The following is a 15,395-nucleotide window of genomic DNA, read 5'->3' on the forward strand; positions in this document are numbered from 1 at the left end:
GATGAGTATCTATATAACAGAAACACTAAAAATTCTGCCTAAATTATTTCTAGGCCGTTTTTTTTTTCTCTAGTACACAAGATTAACCGAAGAAACTTCGTACTATAAAATATCTTTGATCTTGAACTCGGAGTGTGCAATTCACTTCAAGGATTCAAAAGTATCCTAAAGCAAATGTGTCAATTTACCATTTGCATCTGATTCGCATAAATCGAGGATGAATCGAACATAAAACTTAGTATGTTCGCGCACGCTTTAAAATTTACTTGTGCAACCTGTATCATACTCTCTCCGTCTCAAAATATAAGAACTCATTGACCATTGCATGTATGCCAATACATAATTTTGATTACGAATATCTTTAATTATCCATTAGTAAAAATTATAGAAATTTGATATTTCGAAAATATTCATCGAAACAAATCAAACAAGATCTTATATGATAATATTTACATTTATATACCTTTAGAAAAATACAGTCAAAACAAGACATATAAATAGTACATTTAGTCAAAGTAAGTCTTATAGAATGGAACGGGAGGAGTATTCATCTTCTTTTTGTTCAAGTTTTTCAAACAATCTTGGTATTGGCTTGAGACCTGGGAGTGTGCTCCTCTTGAAGTCTGAAGTTCGATTCTCTCTAGTGCTAATTTGGGCTAATTTAACTTCTTCAAAAAAAAGTTTTTCCAACAATCTCCAACATAAAATCTAAATTCCATTGTTTTAATTAATTTATAGTTATACTATTTTCATTTTTTTGTTAAATATTACAGAAATGAAAAATCTCAAATTCAAACTTAAATCTTTGCATATCAAATATTTCTACGACTAACCACTCAATTTTATTTATGAGAATATACTATTTACTTTTTAGTCGAGGGTTTCATAATTTTTTTTTTAGGATTGTATGAAAAGGTAAAAATGTACTTCAATTTAATTTTTTTTTTTACATGCATTAATTTAATTGTTGGTACAACTTTGGTGCATTAATTTATCCATTGGTAAAATAGGACGTACTAGGTAATGAAGAGAGCTAAAGAAGATTGAGAGAGAAGTAACATCCAATGATTTGTCGAAACGTGTTGTTTGAGGATCCAATGCCTTGTCCCTTGACTTTTTTGTCCGTAACAAAAACAAACCCAACATCTAAGTATCTTCATAACAGATCCAACGGTTAGGACACAATCTAGTAAAGGCCATCCACAACACCCACTAATAACTTCACACGTGTCCATATTCCCCATCCAGAACCGCCACACGCAGTTTTTCTTCCTTCAATTCCAATTCCAAACAATTTCCCTTTCTTTCTTCTTTCTCTTCAATTCTAACATTCCTCTGTTAATTTCTTCTCTGGGTTTCAATAATTCACTGCAAAAGCCAAAAAAGAAAGTTTTTTTTTTATATTATTATTATCCCTAATTGTGAAAAAAATTCCCCTTTTAATTGTTTTTTGCATTAATTTATGTATGATTTTGAAAAGATTGTTATGCCTGTAAAAATGGAATTTTCTCCTCCAATTACAATATTAGAAGGTGACGATTACAACAAAGACAATTCTTTTAAGGTTATTCATGATAATAATGATGATGAGAAATCAGAGGATTTCAATAATCTAAAACCAACCCCAATTGGTAAGCCTCCAAGGCATGCATCCAGTTTGAGACACTGCCTTAGCTCCACCAGATTGATGGTGGCTTCATCAGATTTGGTATGTTAATTAATCATCTCCATTTGTTGTTAAGTTTTAATTATTTGTCATAATTTTGGTTTAAGTAAACTTTTTAAGCTTATGCCATGTCATGTTTTGTTTCTTTTGATCCTTTGTTGTTCATACTTCAAGTTATTTACTTTTGTTGTTTTGCTTGATATGCTTTTGTTCCATGATGATAAAATTTAAGTGAGATTTTGGCACATTTAAGTTGCAACAAAATATAAGCAATAATTGACTCTTTTCATTCTACTTAATGATGGTATATAAGAAATGTTCTTAATAATTAATGACTTTTTTTTATGCAATTAAATGCCATGTAGGTAGTTTACGAAATTACGACGTGAAGTTATACTTTTAAATGAGATTAATAAGGTCGATATCACATGTCCACACTGGTCATGTGAGAAGAAGTATTGATCCCTAGTTGTCGCGGCGCGGGTTTGATCCTTGGCACACCTCAAAGATAAATGAGAATAATAAGTTTAAATGTGAATCACAAATCATCTTAATTTTGCTTATTATTTGTTAAGGAGTGTGTCTTCCTTTTCTGTTTTTATTACAATTGTATAGATTTTTTCTAAGTTTTAATAATGCTATTGTTATGTCTTCATAATTTATCTTCTAAACTGATATGAACATAAATGCTGTGAAGATTGTTACTTCATTTGTTACCATACTACAGTATTTTGATAGCTTAGGTTATTTGATTTGTATGTTTCTCTCTTTATTTTTTAAGAGTGCTGATGCTGAGGTTACTGGGAGTAAATCATCTTCTGAAGACAAGACAGAGTTTGTACCCATATTTCGGTCGGGAAGTTGTGCTGAAAGAGGACCTAAACAATATATGGAAGATGAACACATATGTATAGATGATCTTATTCATCACATAGGTTCTGCTTCCAATATTCCTTTTCCTGGAGCTTTCTATGGGGTTTGTATGCTATTCTTACCCAAGTTTACAGTTTACATTCTGCTACGACGATAGAGCCTAATTTTTACATTCATGTGTTGATTCATGCCTAATTTTTACTCACTGTTCAGGTGTTTGATGGTCACGGAGGAACAGACGCTGCTTTATTTGTAAGAAATAACCTTCTTAGACTCATCGTTGAGGACTCCCAATTTCCAACTTGTGTGGGGAAGGCAATTACAAGTGCATTTATGAAAGCCGATTATGCATTTGCAGATTCCAGTTCGCTTGATATCTCCTCTGGCACCACGGCTTTAACTGCTCTTGTATTTGGCAGGTAACGAGCTTGCATTATGCTTACATAATTTTCCATTTTGTTGGTTGTTCGTTAGATCCTAAATTTGTTTAAATGAATGTTAGTACTTAGTACATAGCCACACTATCAATGTTTGATAACAATATAATTGAATTTGCTTATTTAATCATAGTTTATATGGTAAAAATCCTATAAGCATTTTGTTCTCAGTTGTAGCATGATTTCTTATAAGCTCCCTCCCTCAACTTGTGACAATTTCATCATTGACAGGACCATGTTAATTGCAAATGCGGGGGATTGTCGAGCTGTACTGGGGAGACGAGGTAGAGCAATTGAAATGTCAAGAGACCAGAAACCAAATTGCACTTCAGAAAGGCTAAGGATTGAAAAACTTGGTGGAGTGGTATATGATGGATACTTGAATGGCCAATTATCCGTTTCACGTGCCTTAGGAGACTGGCACATGAAGGGTCCTAAGGGTTCTGCCTGCCCTTTGAGTTCCGAGCCAGAGTTGCAGGAAACCTTATTGACTGAGGATGATGAATTCTTGATTATGGGCTGTGATGGCCTGTGGGATGTAATGAGTAACCAATGTGCTGTGACCATGGCAAGAAAAGAGTTGATGATACATAATGATCCTCAAAGGTGTTCAAGAGAGTTGGTCAGAGAGGCTCTTAAGCGTAACTCATGTGATAATTTAACTGTTATTGTAGTATGTTTCTCACCGGATCCTCCTCCTAGGATAGAGATACCTCCTTCTCGAGTCAGGAGGAGTATATCAGCAGAAAGCCTCACTTTACTTAAGGGTGTATTAGAGTGTTAGTTTAGCTCATTATGATTGTTTATGTTTAGAAAGGATGGATGTATGTCTGTATGTATAAAATTATTGATGTTGATGTATCTTGCTGCCTGCTGAGGGGTATCTTTTCCCTCTGGTGCTGCTTCCATTTATTTCAATCTCAAATTATTTGTTCAACTTGATAATATTTCCTTAGCATTTTTTTGTACATAATAAATGAGGTAGTAAAATTTCCCATTTCTTTTGTTTCAAGGTAGAAAAAATTTATTATCTTTTTGTGCATTACATCATCATCATACATGTTTTGCGATTCCTTTCTTCACTAAAACAATACAAACCAAAAGTAGAAAATACTTGCTGGCTTGTAAGGGACAAAAGGTATGGTAAGAACAGTGAATGCTTCAGTCGTATACAAACAACACAGATTGACAACTTGCTTTCACTCAAACAGAAAATTTTATTTTTGAGGGAGATAGAAATCTTGGTCAGGTTTTCAATGAAATTAAAGAATTTTTTTTAGGAACCAATTTTTTATTTACATTTCATTTGAGTTTATTTCTATCCTCAATTTTAAGGGTATGCCAGACTAACTTTAAAATCTTCAAAAAGCGATCTTTTATTCTATGACATATTTCCATATAGACAAGCAATATATTTTCGACTTTATAGTTTCATCTAAGTTACCAAACACAATCGTAACCTTTAAGATAAAGACTCAGCACTAGGTGAATCATCATACAAACACAGCCAAATCCCTCCAGAGAAGGGAAAGTGAGGAAGCAAAATCTAAACAAAAGCAAAGGAACAAAAAAAACAAAGTTCCCTCATCAGCGGTCGGCACATATGTTAACCTCTCTTGTATCCACAAACCTACGATGTTTGTTATGAGACTTGTGAATGTTCTTGTTTATGTAACTACTGGTATTTATCTGTAGAGGTAATACATCTCTGAATTGCCAAACATTCAAAATAAAAGATTTATGAGTGCAGTGGACAATCCTAAAGTCATAGTCAAAAGTGACTCATAACTTGATTAGAGTCCGATCAACCACATCATTAAAATGTCTCTTAATAATTAAGAAAAATGAAACTCATTCTAACTCCAACTACAACAATTTTGTGATGCTTTCTGTTAACTTATAAGTGCCGAAAGGCAGATATTTCCAACCACCCTAATATCCAGGGTTTTAGAGCTCCCGGTCGTCTTCATCGTCATCGACCTCCGTCTCATGTGATACACTGCAAAAACACATTATTTTCCGTTATGTAAGTTTTTAAGTTTTAAAAATACATCCATTGACATAGTGCAAGTATGTTCTGACTGCCAACTTGCAAAGCAACTTATTATGATTTATTTTAATGTTTCCTCTTAAGGTAGGTCTTTGTAGTTTATCATTTTGAGTATTTGTAACCAGGGGCGGTCGTAGGTGCAAGTCCACCATGGCATTAGCCCCTACAAGCTAGCTATTGTCTATTGGAGTAGTATATAGTTTACCTCAGTTAAATAAATCATAAGAAAATTGTATGAAAATAATTGCATAAAGACTTTGTCACTGAACCACCCATATAGTATCTTCTCTATCATTATTTTTTTGGGGTGCAAACTTCTCTACCATTATAACATAATAACATGGTAATTAACCAAATGGATGACAGAGAATTCTGAAGAGGGCAACAAAAAGCTTTGAAAAGCAAGCCCAAAACTATCCTAATTCCTTTGTGTTAAAGGTCATCTATGATACGACTGACACATTCAAACTCATTAATATAAACCCCATTAGGCACAAGCACAACAGGCCAGAAAGGGTAGGCTCCTCAAACGAAAGCTAAATGAAAGCAAGGATGTTCCTGATCAATAAATAATGATATGAACCTAGACCATACAAACTTTTGGGTACACAAAAGCTCGCAACTACAACAAATGTATACCAGAAAATCAAGTGAAACACTAATGTAAAATAATTTCTAACTATTATCTTTGAAGTTACCTCGTCTGACTGCAATGTTTGCTCAAGTCTTGACAAAGAACTTTGCTCACACCTCCCACTTTAACAGATCCTTTCTTTATCAATTCAGTCAGCTACGAGACATGGCATCATTAGAAATAATTCATCATACCATATAATGCAGATAAACATATGTACAATAATTCCAGAAGAGTCGAGAAAAATGAAAATTCACCTCATCTTCAGTTTCTTCAAGTAATCTGGTCACATTACACACAGATGGTTAGTGCACAGCAGCAGTACTCAAGCTTTAAAGTCACTTCTTGCAAAAGGAAAAGCTTTGATGCCATAAATATCCCCTGTTCAAAAATATTAAAGTTAAAACATAAACCTCGTTGCCTCTTACCTTCCACAATAAGAAGAGATATCTTTCGAATATGCCCGAGCTTCTTGTTTATCTGTTTAGAAAAATATTTGTTCAAATAACTTAGGTGAGAATTAAAGAAACCTTTTCAAATATTTACTAGTCAAAGTATTAAAAACAGAAAACAAAAAGTAAACAACTTAAATGGTAAACACTGAAATAAGCATCACAAATCAATAAACTGAAATAATTCATCCAAGTTACACTAAGGAATTAATATCTTACTCCTTAATACTTAAGTTATACATGACCAATGTGAAATAAGGACACTTCAAAATCAGGTATTTGCATTATAGGTGAAAGGTTCATAAATTGACATGTAAAAATCTCACAAACAGGATTCTTAAATACTTGAGGAATCTACTTAAATTACAGCTACATTTCCAGTTTTTGGAGACAAGCAATCAAAATGCTAAATATTATGTATATTTTGATCCGGCGTGAATTTTTGTAATATTTAAAACTCATTCATTCTTTTTTTTTATTATCAAGATAACTCATTCATTCTATCTCAACAAGCAAGTTAACAATTATCTCTTACATTTTCAATTGTTTCAACATATCATTGCTATATTGAGTACCATAAAGCCCAAATATACCAGAATAGACAGTTGTAGCATTAAAATGTAACATAATATTTTCATAACTATGCTCCTCAATTATTTTCCATGAAAACTTTAGCATTTCTTAAGGCTGAAGAACCCATAAAGTAACAGTTCTGGAAATATATGGAGTGGTTAGCAAACAAAGGGAGAGATTTCATCAAGTCAAGCATGCTAAACCAAAGGTAGATGAAATAGAGTGCATACTTGTTACGAGGTTATCCCAGTTACCCACTTTATACCATTCATGTGAATCTGGAAATATCTGCAAAAACAGATGGAAACAAAATGCGAATAATGCCCATGCTGGAATATCTAAAATATGTAACAGAATCAAATAGATAAAGAAGTCGTAGCAGATAAAGACGCATGTAAGTTTCTTGCAACATAAAAGATAAACTAAATTTCCATACAGATACCCAAAACCTATTCAACAAAATTCTAAGATAAGGAACCAATATAAAGTAATTAAGCAAGCGCACCCTGAGTGTGTAGTCTTGCATCTTATCGCAAAGGCCATCAAGAAGATCAACAACTCTTAATTCACTGATTCTGAATATTGTACAAAACAGTTTCACAGTTAAGTCAGTATTAGATGCGAGTAAGTAAAGAGAACAAATACGGGCTTTTGCCCTCTTCTATTCCAAAAAAAAAAAAAAAACAAATACATATTTTCGTTCAGAGAGATAAACATACATTAGATGTAATTATAATTGTTTGAAGAAATGAGATGACCAAATGTTTCATTGTCAAATGTCAGATTGAATTCTGGAAATGAAAAAGAAGTAGAGAATTCAGTTATCAATTTTCCCTACATCCTATCTATTCATTTCAGCAATTCCCTTTCCCTCAAGCTTCTAATTAAAAGAGGTGTGTAAAGTTGAACTGTTGAAAGTATAGGTACATACATAAGTATAAGGTATGTGAAATCTAAATTAGAGTAAACCTTCGATTCGATTTAGTCCATGAATCATCATTATAGAAATACGATAAATAGCATCTAAACCATTATTAATCCATCAAACTAGTGCCTAAACTATCATTATTTATCCTATTTTCAGAATAGTTAAAGGACTATTTATAATATCTATACATAGTTTATGGAGCAAATTGAAGGTTTATTTCATAAATTATATACCTGTAATCGATTAACTTTCCTTGACGCTGGCCCTTGGAGTCCAAGCGATGGCGCATATCCAAATGATTCCGCGGCTTCTCCTGTGTAAATGCAAATGCAAACGCAATGAATGGATCTTAATATAATATATTACAGACACGATTGAATTGAAGTGAATTGAAATACACATGTGTATACCCTGGAAAGTCCAATCTCAAGCTCCCCCTGCAACACAAAATCGGATCAAATCAAATCAGCAAAAATTGAATCGATGATTCATTGAATAATTGAAAGAACTGAAAATAAAGAGGTGGTTGGTTACCGCAACAGCTTTACAGGCAGCACATTTGTCGTCAACGGCATGAGAAGGTGGCGATAACATTCCGATGGCGATGAGTAGAAAAAGGAGAGAGAGATGCAGCATTGACCAAATTGACCCTGAGATCTTCTTCATATTGCTCAGAGTTTATTTGTTGATTCAAAACGTCCTCCACATATACAGAGTGCAATGTTTTTGTGGAGAAACGGGGCGGAGATGAAATAACTCTTACTTTCGGGATCAACTCCTAATTTAATTACCTCCAAGGACTTCATTTGTATACCCTCCTCATGTAAATAAATAAATTATGGGTAATGTTAAACAGTCACTCGCGACACTCGTTAAACATACTAAAAAGCTTATTAATAGCATCTGAGATACTGTCTAACATTTTCCATAAATTATACATGTATCCAACACTCGATGAGTTTGGTTCAGTTAGTAGAAATATCGCAATTTTATGAAATTTATTGCGAGTTTAATTTAGTTAGTATAGACACAGGACTCTATGCATCGAACACTCCACTTTATTCATCTTAAAGATAAAATTTTGGCTATTGTCCTACAAAAAAATAAATAATTTATGATATAATTTATCTAAATTATTTTTAAAATAATTCAAAAACCTATAATGGGTTGGGATAAATAGCTCAGATGGTTGAACTGGTTAAGCTAAAAGTTAAGGAGTTTGAAAGATAGGATTTAAGTTTGTTTAAAATGAGGAAAAACATAATTAAGAAATGAAATCGTATATTCACAATTTTTTTGTTACAAAGCCAAACAAAAGAAAAGAAGAGAAGAGAAGCAAAATAAATAAAAAAATTAAAAAAAAATAAGAGGACTACTCCCTAAGGAAGTTATAAAAAAAATGAGGTAGAAAAAAAAATTAACATCATGATTACTCATTTCCTCTATTTTATTGATAAAATTTTCAAACATAGTATATATTAGAATTACTTTTGTTGCTTTAATAATAAATTAATTCAAGTGATAATAGTCTTGAATTTTTTAAGCATATGGTTAAAAGTTCAATTTTTTACCTTATGAAAGTCCTTCAATCGTGAGAGACAACTTATCTTGTGCTACCCTAAAATTATTGCTTTATTTGAATAAATCATATATGTTATATTTAGCTACCCCAAAATATATAATTATAGGTACCTCAGATAAAATTTAATTGTTAAAATTTAGGAGAAATAAGAATGTCTACAAAAATTATTTCTTGTTAGATAGATTTTCGTCTTATTTTACTTCTTTCAATCTATTTAACAATTTACAAGGAGAGTTTTGCTATCGATCAATATTTGTCAATAAAATAGTGAATTATACAATTTTCATGTGTCTCTTTGGGTTGTAGATTTTAGTCCTTTTACTACTTTATTTTGAGACAAATTGATCTGTTATGTTTTTTAAATCTTTGAAATCAGAATACTTCCTAAAATCCAACTTAGAATATCTTCTTAGAGGTCTGTCTGAGTGAGTAACACTAACACTGTAACCAACTCTATTGGTAAATTGGCAGTATTTTATGATTATGACTTATGAGAAGATCTTACCCTTAAAAGATAGTAGTACTAGTACAACTACAATGAAAATGGCACGATTAAGCAGACCCGCAAATTGCAGTAGAATATTCAACTCCAAGAACGTGGCTTCATAAATCACTCACATGGGGTATTCAATGCTCAGTTATAACATACTTATCATTTAGATATAAAAAATAAAAAACATACTAGTTATTATTACATCACATTTTCTCTTTATAATACGATCATTATTACAGATAGACATTAGTATTATGGAGTAGCAGACAAAAGTTTAAAATAAAAATCTGACTCAAATATCACTAATTAAATAGATTACTTTTCCTTAGGTTTGACTCTAGCTTGACATGATGTTGTGTAGTCGATTTGGAACTCGCGAAATAATATTACCTTTAATGGAGGTTTATCCATGGCTGTGAGTTTGGTGGATAAGATGAAACTTCTCCTAAAAATGGTGCATTGGGCTAACCGAAAGAGAGGAAAAATCGTCCCGCCATCGATTACAAGCAAACTTTCCTCAAGCTTCTAGATAAAAACCCTAATATCCCCCCTACTAAACAATATTTTTAGAGTACATGTTAAACATCCTTAAAAGGAAATAAAAATAATGTTAAAAAGATAGTATCATTTGTGATAATAAATACATAAATTTCAAATAAAACTTAGCATTTTCCTATTTCGTATATAAAAATAAGGATACAGTATGTATAGACACCAATATCTTATAACTTTTTTGTGATTAGATTCGAGCAAAAAGTAATACTATTAATAAATAAATTAAAGAAATTGTCAAAAAAAGGAGATGGGTCACTTTATATTTATAATGAGTGGTGCGGTCACTTTACTAATTTCCCAACCAACCCACAAAATTGTTGTTTATTGTCTTCATTTCTTATTTCTTTTTGTTTCTCTAAAAATGAAAAGAGAAAAAGTAAAAGTTTAGCACCGATTTTGGTTATTCATTTCATTTCTCATTTATTTCTCAACTGCATTGCACAACACTGTAAGTATTCTTCTCCTTTTCCCTTTCCCTTTCCCCTTTTCTTTCTTTTCATCTCTATCAGTTTTTTTTTTTCCGTTACACATTCGATTCGTTATATACATACCAAATGATATTAATCACTTTTCTCTCTAAATCGATTAATTAATTAATTCGCGTTTGTGTTGTGTTGTATCTTAGGTATTACTACTCAGTACTCACACTCTTCATATTGTTATGATAATGTTTCTATCAATTTTCCCATAGGATCTGGATTCTTCCATTTTTTAATGTGATTTTGCTGCATGTTTTTTATTTATAAAATTCAATGGATTTTATTTAGATGTAGAATGATGAACAAAACATTGATTACTAAATTTGATTGCTCATGTTTAATTTGTTTCACAATGTTCAAATCTGATTTATTGTGTTTCTTTTCTTTAGATGAATGAATCGTAGAAGGCGAGTTTCGTGTTCTATTGTGGGTGCATATTGCAAGATAGAGATGGATTTTGTATATTTTGTTGTGAAAAATTATTGAGTATATATATAATAATGTTTTCTGAAAGATTGGGGGCAGAAGAATCTCGTTGTCAAGAAGATTTCCACGGTTTGAGTGTGTCAAAGCGTCTTGTCAGGAGTGTTAGCCAGAAGTTGAGGAAGAAGAATAATAACAGAAGTTTAGGGGAAGAAGAAGATGAAGATGATGATGATGTAAATGGAGTTTCTTTGAAATGTCTAACATTGTATGGTCGGGGTGGGGGATGCAAGGTTGGTGCTGATACTGGTGATGAAGTAGGGGATTCGAGCAATAGAAGGAGATCTAGTTCCGGTGAAGAAGGTAAGGGATATAAACCAGTTTGTGGCCCTCAAGATACTGCTGTTGTAGATTGCTTCTCATATGGGGTGAGGGATAGGTTTTGGAGGAGACACCAAAGAAAAAATTCTGAAATTGATGAACTGATGACAACAAACAATAAAATGCATATTTTTCTTCCAGATGATATTCTTGAAATGTGTTTGGTGAGGCTTCCGTTGACGAGTTTGATGAATGCCCGACTTGTTTGTAAAAAGTGGAGGTCCTTGACCACTACTCCTAGATTCCTCCAAATGAGAAGGGAGGGTTTGTATCAAAATCCATGGTTGTTTTTGTTTGGTGCTGTTAAAGACGGCTTTTGCTCAGGTGAGATACACGCGTTGGATGTGTCTCAGAATCAATGGCATAGGATCGATGCTGGTTTTCTCAGGGGAAGGTTCTTGTTCTCTGTTGCTAGTGTACAAGATGATATCTTCATTGTTGGAGGATGTTCTAGCTTGACTAACTTTGGGAAAGTGGATAGGAGCTCATTCAAGACGCACAGAGGGGTGCTTTCATTTAGCCCCTTGACAAAATCTTGGCGTAAAATACCATCTATGAAATATGCTAGATCAATTCCTATACTGGGAGTCTTTGAAGTCAGTTTGGATTTTCCAAGTTATCAAAGTCGGCAGGACAAACGTTTTCCAAGATCAAGGATTGGTGGGGTTTCAGACGTCTATGAGGATCCTCATAAGCTTTCAATGAGACGTCATTGCAGATCTACCATTAATGAGACTGAGGCTTCAACTTTGCCTAGTAGAAAGGCACATAAATTCCTGAAACAAATAAGCGATCTTTCAAGCTCAAAGAATAGTAGGAGATTTTTGTTGGTAGCTGTAGGGGGTCTGGGATCCTGGGATGAACCCCTGGACTCTGGAGAAATATATGATTCTGTATCCAATAAATGGACTGATATCCCAAGATTGCCTTTTGATTTCGGCATTGCTTGTTCTGGAGTTGTATGTGGCAAGATGTTTTATGTTTACTCTGAAACGGACAAGCTTGCCGCATATGACATAGAACGAGGTTTCTGGATTGCAATTCAAGCCACTCCGATCCCACCTCGTGTACATGAGTACTACCCCAAACTCGTATCTTCAAATGGTCGTCTATTCATGCTCTCCGTGTCTTGGTGCGAAGGTGATGGTCAAATTGGGCGGCGAAACAAGGCTGTTAGAAAATTATGGGAGTTAGATCTTTTGTATCTTACCTGGACTGAAGTCTCAGTGCATCCTGATGCCCCAATGGATTGGAATGCTGTATTTGTGGCAGACAAAAACTTGATTTTTGGAGTGGAGATGTTCAAAATATTTGGTCAGGTGTTGGATTTTTTCACTGTATGTGATGTGACTGATATGTCAAACTGGAATCATATTTCAAGGAATCATGTCACTCATGAGCTGGATGGTTCATCGTGCGTGACCAAATCTGTGGCGGTGCTGCACCTTTAAACTCCGATGTGTGGGCAGGTATGCCAAACAACAGAATGTCAAATATTCCATGTAACTTTATTTTGAGATGCAACAAGATTGGTAAGTACTGCTTTGTATTTGCTGCATATAATTGTACAAGGGCCACTCTTCTGAACTCTTTTGCAGTTCTCAGTTTGTGTTTTTTTTTCTTCTTTCCATGTACCTTTTGGCTTTATTCATTTTCCACCAATCATAAAGTTCAATTTCATTCTGACTTTGTACCTTGTATTTTTCATGTTAGCTAGCCGTCGAGTTTCTGGAATTATGTTTGTAAATGAATTCTCATCTTTTATTGCCACGAATCTATTTATATTGCTAATTGCATTCATCAGCCGCCTAATGAATTTTGTTAATAATGCAATCCAAATGTAGTTATTGGTTCGACGCATAAGAATGAGACGCAATCAACGACTGATCTATAATTGCAGTAGTCCTTTCAAAGTGCAAATAAGATGATATTCACAAGCCATCCTTACAAGTTACAATCAGCGTTTTTTAGATCTTGAGGTTGCTCTAACTATAGTGACCAGTGAGCTTCTCAGACCAGTTCACATAAACTTTTTTTCAAAAAAAATAAAATAAAAACAAAAGAACAATAGATTTATTTTACACGCGCACTATGAATTTCTCGTGCGTCCTATAAGTTTCCATTCTTACTATTCCGCTACTTAAGTGGTAGAAATTATAAAAATGAGAAATTTGAGGGAAAATATCATATATGAAATTCAAGATTTTAAACGTCAACTACTTACTTAAGCAGCGGATACTTAAGTAGCAGACGTTATAAAAATGTGAAATTTGAGAAGAAAAAAAAATCTCCAATAAACAAAATGACATACTACCTCCGTTGTTAAATATAAGATCTCGTTTATTAAATACGAGAATTAAAGTTTTGTCATACTGACTTTACATATTGTCTTGCCTTTGCACATATCCGATCTGCTTTGGCGAAGCGTTCTTGAAGATCCTCCCAGGCATCAATGGCGTTTTCATGGAATACGAGTGTCTGAGCAATGGATTCCGAAACCGAGTTGATGATCCATGAGTGTACAAGGTGATTACATCGTTCCCAAGCAGAACGATTCAGATCCAAAGCATCGGGAATAGGAATTGAACGATCGAGAAGCGCGAGCTTGTTCTTGGCGCCTAAAGAACGACGCATCGAACGACTCCATGCGAGGTAGAGGTGGGAACAGGCCAGGCCGGCCTACATGGCCTTAAGGCCTAGCCTACATAGGCTCAGGCCAGGCCAGCCTATTTCTTTAAATAGAGCAGGCCAATGCTTTTTTATAAGCCTATTTAGCTAAAAAGGCCAGGCCGCAGGCCATTAAAAAAGCCTTTGAGGCCTACTAGGCCGGCCTATTTAAGTTAACATGAATAATATTTTTATTACGATTATTATTTATATATTAAAATTTATACTTTGATTAAATTATAAATCTATTAACTTTTTAAGTAATTTAAGTTTATTAATCTACATTAGTTTTTAACATATATAAATGTATTATTATAAACTAGAATTGAAATATGATGACATATATAGTCAAATTCTCTAAAATATCAAATGGAACATTATTTTATTAGTTCATAAGTATATTTCAAAATAAATATAATTATTTATTTAAATATGTTCATATGAAATAGGCTTTTAAACAGGCTAACAGGCAACATCAGACTTTCAAAAGGTCAGGCTCAGGCCTAGAATTTAAGCCTATGATAGGCCACAGGCCAGGCTCAGACCTTCGATTTTTTGACAGGCCAGGCTCAGGCTTGGCAAAGCCTAGCTCGGCCTAGCCTATTCCCACCTCTAATGCGAGGTAGTTGCCGCCGGTGAGTTGAGGAGTAACAGTCACCGAATTCGGTCCTTCACTAGGATGAACATAGAGAAAGGAATCAGAATTGTTCGGTGGAATCGGAGCTGGAGTCGGAGCAACACGGGGAGGCATGGTGAAAGTTCAACGAGATTGCAGAAAATTGAAGAAATCAATGGTGAATTGAGCAATAAGCTCAAGGAAGAAGATGAAGATTGCAGCGGAAAACGGTTAGAAAACGGTTAGGATCGTAACAACCTTCCAATTGAAGGAAGCTGATACCATATTATGAACAGAGAAAAAAGGGAACAAAAGTCATTCTTTCATTAATTTGGGAATGAATACAGTGTTAGTATATATACAGTAGCTAGGGTCTATACTAAGTATTGAATACACGCAAGTACATAATCCTGTACACTAAGGCTAATTAGCATGTGTGGTATTTAACTTGTTATCAGATGAAGCTTCAGTGTGTATAGGTTCCAATATCTAATATTTTAACACATGCCAGATCCTGTAGACTCTTGATGTTCAAGTACTTTGAAGCCGAAATAAGAATAATGAGAGTTTTAAAGTCTAAATCAAT

The 15,395-nt window shown here is 33.7% G+C and overlaps 3 protein-coding genes across 4 annotated transcripts; 2 read left to right on the forward strand and 1 right to left on the reverse strand.

Moving 5' to 3' along the window:
- Window positions 1–1,245: 1,245 nt before the first annotated feature.
- On the forward strand, window positions 1,246–3,923 carry LOC123899269 (probable protein phosphatase 2C 27). Its single transcript, XM_045950356.1, has 4 exons — window positions 1,246–1,708; window positions 2,448–2,642; window positions 2,753–2,958; window positions 3,208–3,923. The coding sequence occupies exons 1-4, from the start codon at window positions 1,463–1,465 to the stop codon at window positions 3,758–3,760; spliced, it is 1,200 nt and encodes a 399-aa protein (XP_045806312.1). The 5' UTR covers window positions 1,246–1,462; the 3' UTR covers window positions 3,761–3,923.
- A 745-nt stretch (window positions 3,924–4,668) lies between these two features.
- Window positions 4,669–8,408, reverse strand: LOC123899270 (protein canopy-1). Its single transcript, XM_045950357.1, has 9 exons — window positions 8,148–8,408; window positions 8,024–8,050; window positions 7,847–7,926; window positions 7,191–7,260; window positions 6,916–6,973; window positions 6,089–6,140; window positions 5,918–5,942; window positions 5,725–5,816; window positions 4,669–4,975 (listed from the first exon to the last, which is right to left on the reverse strand). Exons 1-9 carry the CDS (start codon window positions 8,277–8,279, stop codon window positions 4,924–4,926), a joined length of 588 nt encoding a protein of 195 aa, XP_045806313.1. The 5' UTR covers window positions 8,280–8,408; the 3' UTR covers window positions 4,669–4,923.
- A 2,130-nt stretch (window positions 8,409–10,538) lies between these two features.
- LOC123899272 (F-box/kelch-repeat protein At5g42350-like) lies at window positions 10,539–13,331 on the forward strand. Of its 2 annotated transcripts, none has more exons than XM_045950358.1 (2): window positions 10,539–10,691; window positions 11,112–13,331. In XM_045950358.1, the coding sequence occupies exon 2, from the start codon at window positions 11,223–11,225 to the stop codon at window positions 12,975–12,977; it is 1,755 nt and encodes a 584-aa protein (XP_045806314.1). In that variant the 5' UTR covers window positions 10,539–10,691; window positions 11,112–11,222; the 3' UTR covers window positions 12,978–13,331. The 2 variants fall into 2 exon arrangements, with proteins under 2 accessions (XP_045806314.1, XP_045806315.1); XM_045950359.1 differs by lacking the exon at window positions 10,539–10,691 and adding an exon at window positions 10,692–10,868.
- The last annotated feature ends 2,064 nt before the right edge of the window (window positions 13,332–15,395 follow it).

This window comes from Trifolium pratense, linkage group LG7 (assembly GCF_020283565.1).
Source record: "Trifolium pratense cultivar HEN17-A07 linkage group LG7, ARS_RC_1.1, whole genome shotgun sequence".
Classification (NCBI taxonomy): Eukaryota; Viridiplantae; Streptophyta; class Magnoliopsida; order Fabales; family Fabaceae; genus Trifolium; species Trifolium pratense.

Coding starts and splice junctions, on each gene's coding strand:
- LOC123899272 (XM_045950358.1), top strand. CDS start 11,223: ATGTTTTCTGAAAGATTGGGGGCAGAAGAATCTCGTTGTCAAGAAGAT.
- LOC123899270 (XM_045950357.1), bottom strand. CDS start 8,279: ATGAAGAAGATCTCAGGGTCAATTTGGTCAATGCTGCATCTCTCTCTC. Junction 5,817..5,917: donor TTGAAGAAACTGAAGATGAG/GTGAATTTTCAT, acceptor CATGTCTCGTAG/CTGACTGAATTGATAAAGAA. Junction 4,976..5,724: donor AAACATTGCAGTCAGACGAG/GTAACTTCAAAG, acceptor GTGTTTTTGCAG/TGTATCACATGAGACGGAGG.
- LOC123899269 (XM_045950356.1), top strand. CDS start 1,463: ATGTATGATTTTGAAAAGATTGTTATGCCTGTAAAAATGGAATTTTCT. Junction 1,709..2,447: donor TGGTGGCTTCATCAGATTTG/GTATGTTAATTA, acceptor TTATTTTTTAAG/AGTGCTGATGCTGAGGTTAC. Junction 2,959..3,207: donor ACTGCTCTTGTATTTGGCAG/GTAACGAGCTTG, acceptor CATCATTGACAG/GACCATGTTAATTGCAAATG.